This window comes from Tursiops truncatus, chromosome 8 (assembly GCF_011762595.2).
Source record: "Tursiops truncatus isolate mTurTru1 chromosome 8, mTurTru1.mat.Y, whole genome shotgun sequence".
Lineage (NCBI taxonomy): Eukaryota > Metazoa > Chordata > Mammalia > Artiodactyla > Delphinidae > Tursiops > Tursiops truncatus.
Window position 1 is genome coordinate 80,890,958 of NC_047041.1, and position 22,018 is coordinate 80,912,975.

Consider the following 22,018-nt stretch of genomic DNA (forward strand, 5'->3'; position numbering starts at 1 on the left):
GTGAAAAAAAGCAAACAAAGAGAACGTTCACTTGGGGGGGGCAAATCAAAATAGAAGACTAATTGAAGGTGGCTGTATATGGTTGCAAAGGCTGTTGACTGCAAAAGAGCAAAGCCAAGGGGGTGAGTGGGAGCTGTGTGCTTTTCAACAAGCACATACCCACCAGGTTCAGAAGATACCTCTTCACACTTTGTACAAAAGCACTTTATGGACAAGCAGCAGTCCTGATCAGGAACAACATATTGGAAAGACTGGAAAAAAATTTAAGTGAAAATGCAAAACTACTCCCATTTCCTTCCCCAAGTAATAAAATAGAAAAACAACAAGAATAAACAAAAACATAACCAAGAGTAAGGATCTGAGTTTCAAAATGAATTCCCCCCCTTTTAGGCTAAATTATGAATGCTGCTAACCAAGCTGTCTTTGTAGGAACGCTTCCATCGATAGCTCTGGACTGTGCCTTCAAGTTTCCATCAGGACTAACTTAGTCACGCCAGAAACACACAGAAAATCTGAGTGTGCAAGTTTCCAGTACCATCAGCCAGGCTACCCAAGCTCTTATGATCTCACTCTGGCACATTCTGGCCAGCAGTCTAAGAGCCTTCCGTCAAACAAACCTAATTTATTTGACATTCATTCATAATTTCACCAATTTTTAAAATTCATGAAGATACCAGGCAGTACCTCTCGGAGCAAAAAAAACATGTTAGATAACTCTCTACGGTAAACATATTTTCTGGTCTTTGACAGTATAGTGTAAAAACTAGAAATGAAAGAAAGATAACATCACTCGAGTCCCCACTGCCGTGAATCTCTAGGATCCTGGAGGCCCACCCTCCCCGAATGCGTGGAAGAAGGCAGGAATCAACACAGACGCTGCCTTTTAGAATTTGGGGATCTATGTTATGGTAGATGCAGCATCTGTAGCTTCAGATCAAGAATAACTTCTTTGTATGTTTGCTCGGAGGACTGAATGAGATAACAAACGTGTTTACAAAACACCCACATAGCATGGCATCTTGTCAGTTAATATACAACTCTTCTTATAATATTACTTAGAAATGTAGGTATAAATAGGCTAATTTTATAAGGTTTTATAAGTTTCCTTTATAACCTCCTCACTCTTTAAGGGTAAGAAAGTGAGAAACAGTATTTTGATTTAGTCTGATTTGGTTTGGTTTTTAAAACTGATTGCAAGGCATGATTCTGGATTGGACCCTAGAATAGAGAAAAAAATGCTATAAAGGACATTACTAGGACAACTGGCAAAATCTAAAAAAAAATCTGAGATTAAATAATAGAATTGTATCAATTTATGTTTGATTTTGAAAACTGTAGTGGGTTAATATAAATGAATAGCCATGTTCTCAAGAAAGAATCATTGAAAAATTTAGAGTAAAGGGCCTGATATCTGTAGCACACACTCAAATGCTTCAGAAGAAAAGAAAGAAAGGAAGGAAGGAAGGGAGGAAGGGAGGGAGGGAGGGAGGAAGGGAGATGGAGAAAGAAAGAATGATAAAGCAAATGAGGCAAAACTAACAGTTGGGGAATCTGGGTGTGGGGTAGATTGGAGTTTATTGTGTTATTCTTGCAACTTCTCTGAAATTTGAAATTAGATTCAAAATAAGAAGTATAAAAATAAGAAGTATAAAAATGTTCATTGAAAAATGATTAATCAACTGGGGCCACCCACTGGTGTGAGAAGTGCTGTCTACACCTTAATGGCCCTTCTGGTACTTTACCTTGGACTGCACTCCACTTTCCGCTCCCTAGGCCAGTGGCCTGCCCCGTGTGCAGGAATGGCTGAACTGAATTACGTGGACAGTGCTACAATTATGTGCTCTTCTCGTTCATCTTCCTCGCATGACTCCAAGTGAGCATGCGTGGGGTGAGCTAATGATTTGTCGTGTTATCTCTGATGAGTACTATATTAGTTGCATCATAATATTTTCATTTCTCCCCCCTTGCACATTATGCCAAGCTGACAGCAAGGTCAGCTAAGTTACTATAAGGGATTTTTAATGAAAACAATTATAAATTTAAAATAACTGTGTTTAAGGCATTTAACAGCCAGTAGGGTCAAGTGATTACAGCAGTTACAAGACCCATGGGACGTGTTCACACCAAAACAAAGTGAATAAATTACCTCAGCTGGTGCATGTAATCACTAAGTGACCACAGGGGTCAGGCAGAGTGAAACCTTGAAGACTCGCACACAAAACCAATAATAAATATTTATCAGTTGAAGGGGGAGAGGGAGGACGTCAAGAATTAGCGAGTCGAGTGATAGACTAAAAGCAGAACTGACTCCCCATGCAGCTTCAGGGCCAGGAAAATGACAGTCAAAAACCCAGGGGACAGCTGGAAAAAAAGATTCCAGGAGACAATATGCAGGCGGGCTGGGAGGAGGGGGGAGAGCTGAAATGGAAATGACCTATGCAGTTACCAGCAAGTTCAAAGCCAAACCCGGGGTCACTTTGGTACAAGGATGACTGTCTTTATCCAGAAACCTGTGGTGGGGTCTGGAAATCGTTCGAAGGTTTCTGATGTAAGAACGTGATGTGATGTTAAAATAAAATGATCATCTCTAACATTTACACGGCACTTGACACCTTCTGAGGATGTCCCTCAAACGTTGCCCTCACAACTCTATTTCTCCTTGTTGGAGAAGAGAGGTGGCTGAGCATCAGGGAAGCAATGCATTTTGTTCATGGAAATACAACTAAGAAGTGAAGAAACCAAACATTTATTAAAGAGTCTCTATTTGCTAAAGACTCTGCTGGCAATACGCTCTTAGGAGACTCATAATCAAAAGAGATGAGAAGCCCTTGAGCAATGTGTGCTAACGGTCTAAACACCATACAGAGGGGAGGAAAAGATGACGACCAATTGGGAAGGCAGGGCCAGTTTCGTAACAGAGGTAACCTTTGAATTGGGCCTTAAAGAATGAACAAAATTCACAGAGGAAAGGGAACAAGGTTGGCAGGCAGGCAGTGGGACCCACAGGAGCAAATATTCAGTTATTCAGCAAAAATCTGTTGAGCGCTTACTATGCACATGGCACCATGCTTGCGACCTCATCAATGACAGGGAGCAGAGAGACACACCCCTGCTCTCACGGAGCTCGCTTTCCTTCCTCTACCCATCCAACCAGCACACGTGTGTTGGCAGCTCCTGCGCAGAGGTATACTCTTGTAGGTATAGAGGATATGACAGTGGCAAATGGGACAAGTCCAGACCCTCACGGAGCTTGCACTCAGTGGAGGAAGACTGATAATAAATAAGAAGACACAGAAGTAGGAAAAATAAGATCTCACCAAAGAGGTCTGAGCAGAGACCAACAGACCCGGGAAATGGATAAGGTGGGGACAACTTTGGACCAGCATGTGTCTGTGTCCGGAGGAGTAGCAAGAGAGAAAAGATATGACATAAGCCCAAAGAGCTAAAGAGAGGGTGGAGAGAAGTATGTTGGGGAGGGAAGCTGGGCAGATAGATTGGACCAGCTCATGAAGAGCCTTGAAAGGCATAACAGACTTTACTCCATCGGTAAATGGTTCCTAAAATGCATTCCAGAAAATATAAGTCTGACGGCATAATCCATGGGAAGAGGGTCCTGTGCCTCTACTGCATCTGTAAAAATGGTGATAACAGCATCAACCCCCCTGAACGTTGTGAAGATATGAGTTAATTCTCGTAAGTAGTCAGGCAATGGTGAGTACTCAGTAAGCATTAGTTATTAAACAGTTCCAGGAAAATGAATGGTAGGCTGAGCCTTGGCAGTTTCTTTAGGTACAACAGACACTCAAGAAGGAAAACTGACAAAACATAGTCATATTTAGACAGAGGAGGTTTAGGTGCCTGCGTTAATGGTCATGTGAATCAGAAATGGGAATTCAGGAGAATGAGCAGTATTTGGAGGAGATACTAATTTGGTTTGAGATATACCGTCTTTGAGGTATCTGTGTACCTTCTACCATCTGTGGCAAAATACCTAGTCTCCAGTTAAATGCAAGTATCTGGAAAGAGAAACAGATTAAGATAAAATCAGGACTCCATGCCACAGATAAAACCTCAAAGGATGAAAATAATCTCCCAGGTTTTGATATGTAGAAATAGTGCAGGATGATAAATGGCATCACACCCAGGCAGAAGATAAAGCCCCTCGTCCTGTGCAAAACTGGGTAAGATGTTTAGACTCCCTGAGTTCTAGCTGCCTAATTTATAAAATCAGGGAAATAATACTGACCACCAGGGCTGGATGCTAAAGGCAGTGACACTGCTCTCTTGTTCCCTTCTCCATTCTCAGCGCCTACCACAAAGCAGGACCTGGTCCAGAGGAGATCACATGCAAATAATCCTTTGAGGGTGAAGTCCCTTCACTTTCTGGGATACAAGGATGCTGGTCCAGATTTAGGATTATACAGTTTGGGGGTTTCAATATTGCCTCTTAGCCAGACGGTTTGGAAAAGTTGGGGACTTTTTTATTTCCAAAGAGCTCCTTTTTAAACTTTATTTATTTATTTTTAATAGTGATACAATTTTCAAACAGTAAAGTGAGGAAAGATTCACGCATTTCAGGACAGTGTTTATGTGGTTTTTCTCTGTTAAGCTGATGAAGTAATGGTTATATGTGTCTTGGCCATGCCTATTTCTCTTTAGGAGATGGGGATATTTCAGCAAAGGAGGAAGCAGGGAGCTTCAGAAGTGAAGGTTCAAAGAGTGGTTCAAAGCTCTCGTCTCAGCTCCTGGATTGGCTCACGGTATGACCCCAGTCTGTCCTTCTACCTTTCTGGATCTCCATCCATTGATCAGCAAGACAGGGGTAATACTGTCTGCCCATATCAACTTCCCTGGACCATTATAAGCATTAATGATCTAATATACTCAAAGGTACTTTGAGTTCTTTGGAGGAAAGATGTCATATAAATTAGAACCAGTATAATTAATGTAATTTAAGAAAATGGCTGGCCATAACAGAGAGGATTAGGTTCACATGGATCACGAAACGACCTAGCCTTTGTGTCCTGAGGTCACTGATGATCCTTTCCATTGGAACAAAACCCAATCTTACTTATTTGAGCATATTCAACTATTCTGTGGTTTTTTTTTTTAAAGTACTGTACTTAATAAAATGACCTATACTTTAAAGTTAATTTTATCCTTATTGCGAAAATGTATTTATATATGAATTGACTCATGAAGTAATTCACTTTAGGATAAAAGATTCTTCAATATAAAGGACAAGTAAATAGTAAGCATGAATCAACTGTTATTTGGATTACACAGATACTCATCCTATACTGTTACAGACAGGAAAACAGGATCTCTGCAGCCACCTGATAGAATATATAGGCAGCTCATAGACACTTTTATTCTAGAATGTCATGCTAAGGAAAAAATAAACCTAGGGAAATTGCTTAGAAGGAGAAGCTATAAATAAATTTAAACAGAAAGAGAAGCCATTAAATAAACTATAACTCTAGGGTGATAACTGGGAAAAACAAACTATCAGTCAAAAGCTGAAGAGTACAGCATGTCAGACACTGTTTTTGTGAGCAAACTGAAGATTAAGAAACTTCTTTGATATTAAAACTGTAAACAATAAGAACCAGGGAATTCTAGGCTCTAAGAAACTGTCTCGCACATTCTCCTCTATAAATCATGGGACAAGTCATCTTGTTTGCCCTTCTTAAAGCCTCTAACCTTTACCTCGTTATCAGATATGACTATTAAGTGGTCATAAAGTTATATCGCTGTAAACATTCCAATGAGGCTCTCCTGCTCAAATCATTTCTGAAACTTTTCTTTGGGAACTGCTAGGCACGTTATTAGAAAGCAGTTGCCATTATGTCACATTATTGTTTTGTTCTGTTTTTACTTATTTATTTTTATTGAGGCATAATTGACATATCAGTTTCAGGTGTACAACATATTGATTCAATATTTGCATATATTGCAAAATGATCACGTCAGTAAATCTAGTTAATATCTGTAACTACACATAGTTACCAAATTTTTTTCAGGTGATGAGAACTTTTAAGATCTGCTCTTCTAGCAACTTTCAAATATGCAATACTTATGTGTGTAACTATACTATAGTATATACTACTGTACTATACTATAGCATATAGTGTTATTAACTATAGTCACCATGCTGTACTTGACAGACCCATGACTTATTTATTTTGTTGCCATTATGTCACATCATTGTTTTTTATTCAAAATAGTATATCTCAACTTGCCCACTTCGCAAGCTCCAACCTTAAATGTGCAAACCACACCTAGAAAGCATTATGCGTAAGAATTTAAAAAATAAATTGAAATCTGCCATCGATAACCTGGCTAAAGCCTGGTGTGCTGGGGTTTGTAAGACAGGAAACTACTGGGCAGGAATGGTTTTCAGGAGAGACGGTGACACTGTGTGCACGTGTAGGGGTGGCGAGTCAATGGGCCAGATTCAAGGAGGGAGACAAGGGAGATGACGGAAGACTGAAGCCTGGCCTCCTCAGGTGTGTGGTTCACAGGTTAATTAGAATCCAAGGAGACGTCTTTGTGTGTTGTGTGTGGGAAAGGAGACAGGGCCAGGTTTCTGGGGTCAGGGAGGCCATGGTTCTCGTCCTTTTCTATGCTCCACAGGCAGAGTGGGCCACCGGCCAGAGGTCACTGTGGCACAAGAGAATGTAGGGCTACCTTCCCTGAAGTTCTGGCGTCCCGGGGAATAAGAGAAATTCACCAGAAGGACAGAAAGGAGGAGTCATGGCAGCTTGGGTAGTAGGTAACATTTAGTGACCATTCACTACCTGTACACATTGGGTACCCATTATCATATTTAACCTCACCACAATCCTTGTAGGTTAGATACACTAAGCATTAATAACTCTCCTTTTACAGATGAATAAATTGAAGATCACAAAATTAACAATGTTGAAAGCAGGATTTACACACACACAGACTAAATCTGGTACTCACGCTCTTAAGCTGACACCATACTGTCCTTTCATACATCAATACACACACACATGCATTCATACACTACACGACAGGATACACTCCCGCTATGAAGAGTAGTGAACTTGGTTTTTTTCTGTACAGTTATTTGCATTTTTTCACAATGAGTACGTAAGCTTTCACAATTAATAAAAGAGTCTGTAGTCATTTTTAAAAAGCCCTTCATGGAGGAAGGTAACCTTCTCTATTGGGGTAAAAAAATAAATAAATAAAAAATAAAAAGCCCTTCAAGGGTGAAGATTTTCTGCCACTGAGGATATTCAAAAATATGTGACACCAACTCCCAAATACTACTGAGAGTATCAGAAAGAAATTACAATCTTTATATAGGGAAATTTGACAATACGTATTAAACCCTTTTTTCAAAGTACATATCATCTGAAGCAACAATTCTACTTATAGGAAGGTATCCTATAAATTAAGGATGTTTGCAAAGAGAGCGCAAGAAGGATGATCATCACACCGGTGCAGATAATAATAAAGAAAAATGAAAACACCATAGGGCGTCTACTAGTAAAGATCTGGCTAAATAAGCCAGAGTACACCCATTCAGCAGAATGCTGTGCTGTAATTTTATTCTTTAAAGTTACAGGACAACATGCATAGCTCTATTAACTTCTAAAAATACTCCTTCAACAGAGATGGTGCCAAGGCCAAATGACCCTACCCGTGCTTCTCTTCTTCTTCCCCGTGGGTTCCCTTCCCTCCAAGGTCCCTGCTTGCCATTGGTGGTACAAACACCGTTCTCATCTTGTACTCCTTCTTGCGAAGCCTGCCTTTCCATCCTGTCCCTAACCTCTTCTCCTAAAACAATGTCCTTCTGGTTTCACTCTGTTGCCCTTCTAGGCTAAGACAACATGAAATTAAACTCCCTTCAAGGGAGTTCAGGGGGAAAGGAAGCCTCTCCAATAACTACCATCGTTTCATGAAATCCTAAAGGAACAAGGACAACAGTGTTCAGCCATTATCACAGGATGAATAAGAAACTGAATGAAAACAGTCCTCCCAGGACCAAGAACCCTAGAAAACTTCACCACTTCAAGTAATTACCAGTGGAGCCAGTAACTACAGAGCAAGGGCCAGAGTCCTCAGAACCATCTGCTGTGTACCTTGAGAAATGGGCTGCTGAGAAATGGTCATCTGTGTAGAGACGGACTATTAGAGCAGCAGAGAACACGGATGAGGATGGTTAAAATAAAATCAACAAATTGTGAAAAGGAAAAAAAATAAAAATATTCCTTAAACAAAAACACTTAAAGGGTAAAGACTTGCTGCTGTTGAGGATATTCAAAGTAGAAAGTAGAAAAATTTCTCAAATGCTACACATCGACTAGTAATTACTCTGGAGACAGGATTATACAGAGGAATGTATATTTTCTACTTTGCACATGTCAAAAACTTGAATTTCTATAACATGTGTATCCTATTTATATCGAAAAGTATGCTTTTTTGGGGAAAAAGTATTTTAGCCATATTTATTGATGTGGAAAGTTGTTCTTGATATATTGTTGAGATGAAAAACAGACTACAAAACAGTATTACTGTAAGATCTCTATTTTGGTAAAAAGCACTCACGTATATGTATGCGTACGTGTGTATCAATAGAAAACATTCTGTATAGAATCACCCTATTCTATTCAATAGAAAGCCTTCTTTAAAAATGTTAACAGTGGTATCTCTGACCATGGGTACTTTTGTTATCTTCTTTCACTTATCTCTATTTTCTAAGTTATCAGGAATGAACATTACATGTATTATAAGAATAAAATAAATAGCCCAGGCTGTGAAAGCTTTTCCCAAAGACCAGCTCCAAAGCTTTGGGCCAATAGCAAGATCACTGGAAGAGGGACACATCCTCCCGGTATGATTATTCTGAAAGGGGCAGAACCAGTTTGTGTGTCTATGATCTGGGATGTTTGCTACAGTCATACTCTGTTATAACTGTGCCTAATACAGTGCTCCTACAAATACAAAGAACACTTTGCTTGAGATCTTCCAAGGAAGATTTTCATTCTTTCTTTTAGCCCTGGAGAGACTGAAACTCAGAGCTATTAAATGACAACTGAGACCCAAGAAAAGTCATAATTTTAATTTCATGGCATTGGTGCTGTGTTAAAAGGGGTTTTGAGTGACTAGATTGTTAAACATCAACTTTCGGCTAAAAGAACAGGCCACCCAAGAAAGCTGTCTTTCTAATTATAATACAGGAAACAAAACAACCACCACAAACCCTTTTTAAGCATTTCTGCACAGTATATAGGAATCACTAACGAGAGCCAACTGGATACATACTTTGAGGACAAAAAGGAAAAGGAAGGGCAGGGCAAGACATTTTATATGCAGTACAACATAATTTTAAAGTTTTGGCCAAACGTGCAGGCAGAAGAAAAGTCCTATCCTTTATGTTCATTCATTCACTCAGTGATTGAACAATCCTTTGTGTGCACTGACTATGTTCCAGGCCCTACTCAGAACTTGGGTGTACGAGGAGCACTTGTTAGGCAGGGGACAGACAAGGAAACAATGACATAACAGCCACGGGAAGGGCTGCACAGATGCCTGACCAAAGTGTTAAGGGAAAAAGAACCAGTCACACAGGATGAAGGAGTTCTCCTGGAGGAGAAGGTCATTCCAGTTAGTGGGAACAGGGTTTGCAACAGGAAAGCGGTGTGGAAGGGCATGTGCATTCGGGGGATGCGAAGAAAGTTGGTGTGGGTGTAACTGAAAGTTGGAAATATGAAGGTTGGTATGCAATCAAATGATAAGGTCTCCATTTGTGCAGACATATATGCATATCCAAGAAGAAGGTTACCACAAATATTCTAAAGATGAGAGGACAGGAGCCATGAAATCAAGTGATCAGTAAAGAACATCAAAGAGACACAGAAAGACCAAAGGGGCAAAGTGAAGGAAGACCACACACGACCCACTGCCTCACAAAAGGTGCCTTCAGGCATTTCAGCGGTTTGGAATTTACCAGCAATAAAAACAATTACATTTTAACTGGCAATTAATCTATAGTTGGCAAGTTTATTTTTAAGCCTAGTCTGTGACTGAGATACTTTTTTGCCAAGATAACAAAGAAAATGCCATAATGGTTGAGTGGCTAGGATCCCAGTTCAGCCCACCAAAGCCTATTCATTCATGACACCCCTGGAGCATATCTGAACTAACACATGAATGGGACTATAGGATTTAACTATCACCTTAAAAAGTATTTCTTTAGCAAAGACCTATCTGTACCTCTTTCCGACAACTCTGACATATGAGAAATGACATAGACCCACCTTAGGCTCTGAGCCTATATATGTGTTAGTGTGTATGTTTAGAAAGGTAGTTATTAAAAAATCACCATTGGGCTTCTCTGGTGGCGCAATGGTTGAGAGCCTGCCTGCTGATGCAGGGGACACGGGTTCGTGCCCCGGTCCGGGAAGATCCCACATGCCGTGGAGCGCTGGGCCCGGGAGCCATGGCCGCTGAGCCTGTGTGTCCGGAGCCTGTGCTCCACAACGGGAGAGGCCACAGCAGTGAGAGGCCCGCGTACCACAAAAAACAAACAAACAAACAAAAACACCATTTTACTCAGGATATAGTCCCTCCAGCAGGGATCCCAAGCCCCAGACTGGGAATAGAGAAAGACAGGAGAAAACAAATGGGAAGTAGAGTCTGATAGACCTAATATCAAATCCTCAGGTCATCTCCTAGTCACGTGATCTTAGGTAAGTTCACTTCACCAAGGCTCAGTTTTCCTCCTAAGTAATAAAGAAGCTAATAATAGCTTACTCATAAGTCATAGAAGCTACTTCACAAGTTATTTTGAGGACTGCATGAAATGATACATGTAACGGAGGGGTGGGGGAAGAGGTACGGTGTCTAGCCCCTGCCACCCATAGACAATACAAGTCTCAGTCCCAACAAGACCATTACTTATCTGAGTGACCCTGAGTAATTCATATAATCTCTCTGGCCTCAGTTTCCCCTTCCATCAAATGAGGAGGTGGGGGCTTCCCTGGTGGCTCAGTGGTTGAGAGTCCGCCAGCCGATGCAGGGGACACGGGTTCGTGCCCCAGTCCGGGAAGATCCCACATGCCGCGGAGCGGCTGGGCCCGTGAGCCATGGCCGCTGAGCCTGCGCGTCCGGAGCCTGTGCTCCGCAACGGGAGAGGCCACAACAGTTCGAGGCCCGCGTACCACAAAAAAAAAAAAAAAAAAAAAAATGAGGAGGTGGGATCTCCAAGTCTTCTTACAGTCCCAATGTTCTGTCCCACTAGTGTAATTGTTAAGAGAGAGACCTGTCTTCAGCCTCTACTCTTATGCCTCTTTGGGCTCCCTCTTACACTCCAAATTCCTCTTAAATCTATGGCGCCAGTCCTTTCTAGTCTCTGCCTTTTGCACTCTATGCCGCTGGCTGTGTTGTCTCCCTCTACACTATCTGTTGAAAGTCCAGAGGCCAAGGGGCGTGTTAAGAATGGTCAGAGTATATCACAGAGTATATTCTCGCAGCAACCATGGGGTATATTATTATTATTACGCCCATTTTACAAATGAGAAAATCAAGGCTCAGGAGTTTAAGCAACTTATCAAAGGCAGGGAATTCAACACAGGCTCTTCCTAGCTGCTCGTAATCATTACAGGCTGCATTACCTTTCCAACCTTTGGCTGTACCTAGTTTGGGTCCTATCATCTTATGACCCTGTGCTGCCTGCTTATCTCATAAACTACTTTGTATTAATAACTTTGTGTGTTCCTCCTGCCAGGTGGCATATGTACAAATTAACCAGGGACCCACCATGTCTGAACCAACACAGAAGTCGTGATGGGATTCTCAGCCCCTGCAGCTGGTAGGTCAGCTGAGATTCAAGATGGGCAGAGCTTAACCACATCTTTAAAATAACAGCACATGGTCAAATAGCTACTCCACTTCCACATGAAGCTGCTGGAAGCTACCATATTTAATTCAAGCCTAAAGTCTGCAAGCTTCCTAGCTGCCATAAACCCACTCATAACGCCACGGAATGGGAAAGGGCTCATAACTTGGGGTCAGACAACCCCAAGTTTACTCACTGAGTGAATCTGGGTGGATTTCTTAGCCTCTCTGAGTTTCTTTTCTGCTAAATGATCTCGGGTAAGATAGCCCAGCTGTGCTCCAGGTTCCTCATCTGTAAAATGCAGATTACATTAGCAACCTTCAAAGGATATTATAGGGAGAGAAGGAGTGCCTAGCCTATAGCCGAAATAGATTAGCCTTTTGGGAAAGTAAGGGAGCCTGGGGGATGGTCGGGCTGTTTCCAAGAATCAGGGTGGCCTAGACTAGAGAGATGGAAATCAGTTAGAGGTTCACTGGATCTCAGTGCCTGCTGAATCTGTGAGGAACCATTCTGGTGAGAGTTGAATGCCCTGTTATGGCAAAAGCCCTAGACTGATCTGACCCCTGACTCCACTCTCCTAGGCCACCTGGCAGCTTTTGCTGGAAGCACTCTTTTCAGGGGAGAGGTTCCCAACTGAGCCAAGTGGTAGAGTGTCATCACACCGTCTCTCACCCTCGGAGCACCCTGAGGTTGCCGGGCAGCTACTCTGGGCTTTCCCTATGGGATTCTAAACTTCTCTGTCCTTACCCCGCTGCGGGCTCCCTTCAGCCTCGCATCCTGCGTCCCTTGCAGAGACCTCTTCCTCCTGCCTCAGGAGATCAGAGGGGAAATGGGACGAGAAGGAACTGACCTTGCAATCGGACCTCAGCATTTTAATTCTTTACCTTTTTATTTCCTTAGTTATGGCACTTTGCCATCTATGGAGTACATTCCCTTATGAAATCTCCCCGTGTTTACGTCCATTCTACTAAACAATTCCTCTGACCTCCTCTTGTTTTTACCCTGTAAATATGTGTTGATGGTTCATTCGCCACATTCCCCATTCAGTTATTAATGGCCCACAAAAACTTCCTAGCTGCAATCATTTACTGATTAATCTGCACAACAAACCAGAAAGACAGGTGGTATTAATCCTTCGTTCTACAGAGGGAAACCAAGGGGAAAAGCGAGGTTAACTCAGTTGCCCAAGGTCAGTGGCTAAACAAGATTATAACCAGGATCTATCCTGTCTTTTATTTCTGTAAACGCTTCCCACAGGGTTACTCCTTTACAAATCAACGTTGTCAATGCAGCGAGATCATTTCTGTGTTGAGATTCAGCTGTCACAGAACAGTTTAAAACTGTCAAAATTCAACCCCAAATAATTTTGTCTGCTAATAGTTCATAAATACACGTTGCTAAAATGAAGAGATAATAGTACTTGAAAGCAAATTTGACAGATGCAAAAGAGGAGTGAGAAGATCTGGATTATTCGCCCAGCTCTACCACAAGGAGACTCTGAGAAAGTCAGTTAATTTCTCTGTATCTGAGTCATTTGTAAGAATGAGATTATGCTGAATGATATTTAAGATATCTTGCTGTTTTAAGTGAGATGACTGAATACCTACTGAAATATAAAGCTCCAATATCCAACGTCGCCAAGATCGTGGTAAAATTGGTATATTCAGGACACAGCTACAATCCCCTTGGAAAGCAAGATGCCAATGTACAGCAAGAATCATAAACAATTTCATATCCTTTGACTTAGTAATTTAACTCATACAGTACTTTACCCTAAGAAATAAGTCAATGGAAGCAAAAAGACATATACAAATGAAAACGCACATTTCAGTGCTAGCTTCAGAGGAAAAATTGTTATCAATTTAAATGTTCATGTTTTAGAGGGATGTCTTATTAAATAAACATACAGAACAATACAAATGTCATACTGCTATCAAAAAGGATAAATATGGAAGTCATGCAAAATCAATTAAAATCTTACCAATACTATCAAATGAAAACAGACAAAAGAGCAGATATGTACCCTGATGTCAACTTTATAAAAGGTGGATAGATGTGCAAGGTCACAGGAAAACTCAAAATAGTTATGTTATAGTTAGGCTCATTGTTTTTAAAATATTTTCACTGTTTTTAATGAATATTGTTTTCCATTAACACATATATTTTATCACTTAATCAATTATTTAAAAATGTCTCAAACCCTGCCTTAGTTTGACGGAAAAATGCATTTTCGAGTTTCTGCTTACATCTCCTGAGTAATTTTTGTTGGCTGACACATTATTCATGACATTATTCTTGCGGAGTGATTTTTACTCTTTACTATGTAATTCTTATACTCCTTTCCCTCACCTAAGAGGATTCCGAAAAAGATCTGTCATCTAATCTCGCCTTGTAAGACTTGTAATGACTGCCTTGTAATGCTAATATTTGGCAACTGCCTGACCCAGGAGCCAACATTTTTCCCATAACCCTGAACCGGGTGCCTCTACAGAAACCACAAAGTTGCTATCACCCTCTCCACAGAGTGGAGGGTGGTTTCGTATTCCAAATTTTTGGAGCTCTACAGCAGGACATCTTATCTTTTCAGCGGTCTTAGGATACCCTTCTGGTTCACTTGGGAAAGCTGCCCCCAAGCAGCCCTGTGCTAGGACCCTCCCTTTATATAAGGGCTTTTACATCCTCCTTCGTTCCTTAGAAATGGTCTCTTACTAGTAGGTCTTCACTTATAATACCTGGGAAGGATTGCAGAGCCAATGAATTAAAAATATGATTCTACGTCTCATGTGTGCCAATGAATGCCCTCATTAAAGCAGAATGAGTGAGATGAGATTGGTTTCAAAGCTTTCCATCCCTTTGCCCCAGAGCCACCGAGGCCAGGCACTGAAAGGATGCACAGTAAAATTAAATATCTAAAAATTCATCTTTAATTAACAGAATTGGATTAAAGCTAGACACCACCGCATTTCATATGAGAAATGGCTGAGCTAGCTTCCAAGTGCTCTAATTCAATTAGGACGCAGTGAGTGACACTCGGACGGGAAAGGTTAATTGGGGGCGCCAGAACGCAATCATTCCTTACCTAACCAGTCATTAAACTTCTTAACCTCTGAGGGCAGTCCCAGCTCGGTGAAATCGCCTGTGTGGAGAAGGATGTCCCCATAAGGCATCTGGATACCATCTGTTCTGGAGTGTGTGTCTGAGATGCAGACAAACCGCGTGTGGCCCGCTGGTTTTGGAGTGTCATATGGGATGGGGTCGACCCTAAAGTAGACATAACAGATCCCATAACAGTTAAACATATTAGAACCCTCGTAATTGTCATCGCACATACACATTGACTGTTATCCGTGAACACACCCAGACAAACCGATGCAAAGACAGAAGGGCCCATTGTAACAAGGAACACTTCTGGGTGCAAAGGAGACAGCATCTCCCGTCTACAAACCCACTGGGCAAATTCAAAGAGTCTTACTTACCTGGTAGGAAAATTAAAAGGCCAGACTCTCTTACACGTAGAGTCAGAAATAACTCAGGAAATTGAGAGAGTGATTAATGGTGAAGTTTAGGGATATCGAACCCAACTGGGGAAGTAAAATGATGCTCTTTCCTCTCTCATCAAGCTCCAACGGATCCCACTACTCATTAGGAAATGGATAACTAATTTATTCCTCCTTAAACATGCATAACTTAAGCAATGAACTAATTTATGAAGAACATTCTGCACATGCTTTGCCAACTGAGATGTGAAGAGTCATAGTACTTGTATTTGATTTCCTTGTATTTAATTTCCTTTCTAGAACCATTCAACACCTTTTATCTTCTTGTTTTCGCAGGGAGATTCACAAATCAAATTGTGGGCACTGAAGGTGATGCCGAAGTAACAGGGCTTTTTAAATAAAACACTGGATGTTCCAACAACTCTGTCCAGCTCCTTCTCTACCACCATGAATTATCTGCTGTCCCAGTTACACCTTAGGTTACTTGGAATGCTCCAACGCCTTGGGCAAAGATTCTATTCAGTACAAATAGTAAACCTTTTAATGGGTGTGTATAGATCTACATATGCATTAATATATGTTCAGTTTTGGAGACCTAAGCACTGTGAAATTACCACTAGGGCACAAGAATCAAAAGGCAAAATGATCCACCTGAAGCAAAGAAAGTGAAACAGAACATTCTCATTTAATTGAGTGTAACAAAGTGTGCTAAATAAACTTGGTAAAGAAATGCAAATTTGACTCTTCAAGCATACAGTTTTAATTATTTAAGGGGTTTATAGCAGAGTTAAGGGTGCGTTAACTATATTAACTCTACACTGACAGCTTCCTGTAATTTCTCTGCAGGAAGGTACACTGACGTTGGATTATGGATGAAAAGAAGCAGTTACCAATGCAACGAAAAGGTCGCAAGAGAAGCAAATACACAATGTGGAGATGAGAGCGTAAAACGTTAAATAAGGAACAATATTTCATATCACCGCCCCACCCTGGGTCATTAAAATGCAGCAGAGAACACAGGGAAAGCTCAACGCAAGATTCCCTGCACATGTTTCCTCTAAAGCCTCTGTTTAATTTTTTGTTCCTTTTTCCACTTTTTAAAAAAGAAACAATCTGTTTGAACAATGGCAGTTTTCGTGAAGGAAATAAAGACATCAGTATATAACCTGGATAGTACTGCGTTTCTTTAATGGTTAATCTTTTAATTTTATTTTATCTTTGTCAGAGAAGAAGGAAAGTAAGGAAAAAGAAAGGAGAGCTAGAAGAAGAAAGAAAGGACGGAGGGACTGTGAACTGGTGAACGCAGCAAGTCTCATTGGAAACCCGAAAAGAAAGTTTAACTTCTGCAAAAAAAAAAAAAGGATTTTTCCTGTAAAGGTTAGAAATTAACAATGCTGTTATCATGGAGAAAATTCACTAATCCACTGAGATCTCATGAGTAACCTGGAAACCCTCATGATTATATCCAATGTTGATTTTTTTAATATATATAAGGACTTCCCTGGTGGTCCAGTGGCTAAGAGTCTGCACTCCCAACGCAGGGGGTTCAATCCCTGGTCAGAGAACTAGATCCCACATGCCGCAACTAAGAGTTCATATGCCACAACTAAAAGACCCACATGACGCAACTAAAGATCTCACATGCGGCAATGAAGATCCCGTGTACCGCAACTAAGACCCAGCACAGCCAAATAAATAAATAAAACTAAATAAATATTAAAAATAAAATATATATTAAAATGTTTGTCTGCCTTTCCATTACTGAGACTCTATTATACTCGGTCTCAGTGATTCTAATTGTATCAATTGATATTGCCTATCTTCTTTTCTTTTTTTTGCGGTACGCCGGCCTCTCACCGCTGCCGCCCCTCCCGCTGCGGAGCACAGGCTCCGGATGCGCAGGCCCAGCAGCCATGGCTCACGGGCCCAGCCGCTCCGCGGTATGTGGGATCCTCCCGGACCGGGGCACGAACCCGTGTCCCCTGCATCAGCAGGTGGACTCTCAACCACTGCGCCACCAGGGAAGCCCCTATATTGCCTATCTTCTAAAAGTAGTTTTCCCAGGGAATGAAGAACTGTTCCCTGCCGCAGCAGACTGTGTCACCCTCTGAAAGTGATACGTAATATTCTATTCTTATACCTAAAGTTAAGATACTCGCCAGACTGGGACTGTGCACATGAATACTGAAACCACCAACATCTGAATGAAACCACTGGACTTTATATGAATAAAGTCAATATTTATATATCTTTATTTTCCAGTTCAGTTCTCATCCTGATGGTAAAGCATAGACAATCCCGTTTCTTTCTTTCCACAACTCAGCTAAGCTATGGGCACAACTACTGCATAGAAATCCTTTAGGAGTCCATCTGAATTTATCAGAGGGACATCAGAGTCATCATTTTGAATTTATAAAGCAGAAGGGAGCACAGATATATGCTATGAACCTCTTCAGTTTAGAGAAGTGAATCATCATGTGGTACATGATATGTTTTTTAGCTCTCTGCTGGGAGATCACTTTCTATGACTATTGAAACACCAGTCAAATTTTTGAGCGGCTTCAACATCCTTCCCCATCTTCCTGCCTCCTCCAGAGAAACACTCAAATGTCCAACATCATTAACAGTGATATAAAGGCCAAGGGATAAAAAAAAAAAAAAGAGGGGAGAGGAAGAACGAAGAAAACTGTGTCTTGTCAGCTTTCAGCTGAAATAAAACAATAAGTCAGAGGGACACAGGAGGGCTGAGAGGGCCCACCCGTCAACACCACCAACCTGATGTCATCAAAGAGAAACAATTAGTAGATGTTGGGGAGAGATATGGAGGGTTGACTCAAGGTCGAAGATTGGGGAATTGGGGGATATAAAGATGCAGATACAGAATTTACATACATCCCCTGACCCAGAGACACTGATGTTCTTTGTTACGCACAGGACTAAGTACAGGAAGGCAAGATGGTGCAGCCTGTCAGAGCCACACTGAATAACATGACAAATATCACCTGGGAGGTCATAGGAAGGAAGGCATTTCCACCCAAAGGCATTCAGAGCTGAAAATAAGATATCTAGTAGAGTAGGCAAGTTGCCATGGATATAATGAAAGTTGAGACAACCCTAGGGAAACGACTATTTCCAAATTGGGCATTAGGCAAACGCCTTGAAAAAGGCAAGACAGCCAAACATTTTCCTGTGAAAGCAAGTTTAAGGGAGACCCTGACTGCTATGGGCAGATCTACCTGTTCACATTGTGGGAGGACCCTCCCGCTGCATTTTCCTTCTTAGTTAACAGCCTTACCGCTTACCGCTTATGCTGCTGACTTCTCACATGACCTAACATTTCCCCTAGGGAATCATGTCAAATATCCTAGCAAGTGAGTCTCTTACCAAGGCAATCTAACCCCCAGAGCTAGATTCAAATAGCAGACTGAGATTTGCACGTACATCTGAGTACACCCAGGGGAAAACAAGATGACATGGGAAGATGAGAAGAAAACACAGCATCATAAAATCCCAGAGCTGGACAAAACCTTAGGGAGCATCGGGTTCAATTCTTCATATGAAGCTTGAATCTCCTCTATCCCTTCCCTGCCTAGCTGACATAAATTTTCTCTCCAGCGTTTCCAGAGAAGGGGAGCTCCTGAGTCCCCTCTCCTCCCCCAGGGCAGCCCATTCTGGTTATTGATAGCTCTACTTGCTAGAAAGTTTCCGATCCAGAAACTCTGAGAAAGCTGAGCGTGGTCCAAAGAGACTTGGCCTGGAGCCTGAAGACTGAGTAACAATTTGGCTGAGCTATTTGCTTCAGGCAAGTTATTTCATTCTTTTAGCCTCAATTTTCCCCTCATCTGTAAAATGGGAATAATAATGCCTAGTCTATGATATTACTATAAGGATATAAATTGTCAGGCACTAGGACTGGCACACAGCACATGCTCTGAAAGTAAAGATGCAGAATGACGTAAGGGTGGGGGCATGTTTGGCTACAAAGCCAGACAATCTGGCTCTGAATCCCACTCCACATTTATTAACAGCGTGACACCAAGCAATGTGCTTAATTCCTGTGCCTTGGTTTCCTTACCCATAAAATGAGTATACAAATAGTACCTGCCATGAGGTACTCATAGGACTGCCACGAGGATGAAAAAGAATAATGTACAAATAGGGTACTCAAGAATAATGTACTTAGAACAGTGCCTGACACACAGCAGACAATAAATGCTAGGGTTTTTGGGTTTTTTTTTAAATTCAGTGGTAGTATTTTTACTACTATTAGTAGTAGTAGTTAGTTTCTCTGACCTCCATCTCTCCTTCTGTTACAAGGAGATAATAACAGCTACCACACGACTTGGTGAAATTAAAGGAGATCACATGAACAACAGCAGCACAGCGCTGGGCACATGATCCAGTCAAGAAAAACATTCACTTCCTTCCTGTCACTTCCTTCTTAATCCTAGTTCTGCACTCTGAAATAGCAAAGGAGAATTCAGTCCCTTTTCCGTTTGACAATTCTTCAAATATTTGAGGACATGTATTACAATCCCCTGAAATCTTCCCTAACCTAGTGGAGCGGCCACATTTTCTTTCATTTTTCCTTGCGTGATAGGATGTCAAGTGTCCCCAGAATCCTAGTGATCTCCTGAATACAATCTGATTGGTCAGAACCGCCCCCCCCATCTATACTGTCAGAATTCATGGGCCACGTGGATTCATGGGCCAGTGAGCTGTTTATCCGAGACAAATGCTAGTACAGGCGATGGAGAACCAACAGAGCTGGACGCCCTGGAGGACTTTCCTAGGGGAGGCCTGAGTTAACATCTTAAACGGTTTTCCAATTAAGTCTCCAGGTTTTGTGCCAAGCCTCAAATCTTGTTCTTAAAGCTTGATTGTCAAATGTTTATATACCCCATGGCCTATTCAAACAAATAAAACATTCTCATTTATTCCATCTTGACCCATTAGAGTTTTTTACCCATAAAAAACTAATATGATAATATTATTGCTTACACTACGGAATCCTCTTCTGGCCATATTTGATATTTTTTCCAATAACAAATGTACACAGTGTTGCAAGTCCTATTGACAGATCTTCAGAAAAGCTGTAATCATGTGGTTTGTTATGACATGGATTTCTTCTTTAGGCCGAGAGTGCAGTAAAAGCCTATTGTACACAATTAGCTTATAATTCAGCGTCAGGGTAGACTATAACTCTTACAAAACATTTGAACAGGATTTCTATGTATTTATCATCCCCCATTCCACTTGAAAACCCCAATGTTGTGCTTATGCATTCCACTGACTTTAAAAAGTTTTCGAATGTGACATTAAAGCTTTCATTTTTACCCTGAAAATTCAGATGGCATGAGAGTTAAAATTAGGTTTGTGATGTTACACCATCCTCCCTAGACATAAGAATTCAGTCCCTTCTCCACTTGACTGTTTGATAAAGATACGCAAAACCTGCCAGCAAAACAATGAATAAATAAATACCAGGCTTAAGTTAGTACAGTGACAGAATTTTTAGATTGGAAGGGCTTCAGAGATGATCTAATCCTGTGTTTCTCTTCTTTGAATATCCTCTTCACAGTTTTTGCCTTTCTGTGTATACTATTACTTAATTTTTGTTAAGCGTCTTACAGCTTTTACACAATTTTTTTTTAGTTTTGCCCTCAACAGTATCATCTATGAAGTCACGACGTGGATACACATTGTATTTTTCAATGACACGTTAAAAGAAATACGTAAGTACTAAAATTTTTTCAGGTTTGTCCACTCTACAGAACTAGAACTCAAGTTTTCTAACTTCCAATTCACTTCTCTTTCTACCAACTTAATTTTGGAACCTAAAAATATACCTGCACTTGGAGAAAAAGATGATAAAAATTATAAAATGAGAGCAGATCAACCATCTAAACTCTTGTAGCCATTAATATCTAGAGAGACTGCTCAAAATTATTTGAATTAATTGTCAAAACTATCCAAGTTTTAGGGCTCCATACACTGACACCCTCAATTCTTATGTACATTATCCAGTTGAATGGAGTCTCTTAAAACTTCAAAAACCACATGTTATAGTTCATAGGGAAAATAAGCAATATAAAATTTGATTTTTAGAATATTGGTAAAGATAAAGAGTGTTCCTCATTCTCAGAGATGTCAAGTCAGACTGATTGTGAATGTTTCCAAATACAGGTGTCGTTAGAGGGGCTACTTTAGTTGAGAGACAAGCCTCATTAAAAAAAGCTCTGGTTGTGGTGTCCAGGGCCTTCCTACACCCCAACTACATTGGTCATCAATTAGCTATGTGACCCTGGGCAAGTCACTTTCCCTCCTATAGCCTCTGTTCTTCAAGTATGAAAAGAGGGGCAGGACCAAATGATGCCCAGATGACTAGCTGCTTCGTTCCTACACCACTAGGAATCTGTGCAAGACCTCAGAAACAAGTCAGTCTTGCAAGCAGCTTAAAGCATGTTCTTTCTCTTTGCAATTTTACTTTCTGGTCTCCAGACAAATGCAAAGGTGAACACAGTCCAGATCCATCCAAATATAATCAGTATTAGCCAGACCTTATATATAAAGACAAGTGAAACTGCAATTTAGGGCCATAGATGGAGCTCCCAGGTATTTCTAGTGTAAAAGAGAACAAAGAAGC

At 41.0% G+C, this 22,018-nt stretch overlaps 1 protein-coding gene across 2 annotated transcripts in view; it reads right to left on the reverse strand.

The window, feature by feature from the left end:
• The window catches only part of MPPED2 (metallophosphoesterase domain containing 2), a 175,791-nt gene that overhangs the window by 111,504 nt on the left and 42,269 nt on the right, over positions 1–22,018 (reverse strand). For both annotated transcript variants that reach the window (XM_033862658.2, XM_073808730.1), the window contains exon 3: positions 14,955–15,136. In XM_033862658.2, coding sequence (XP_033718549.1) covers positions 14,955–15,136 — 182 coding nt within the window. The remainder of the gene's footprint in view (positions 1–14,954; positions 15,137–22,018) is intronic.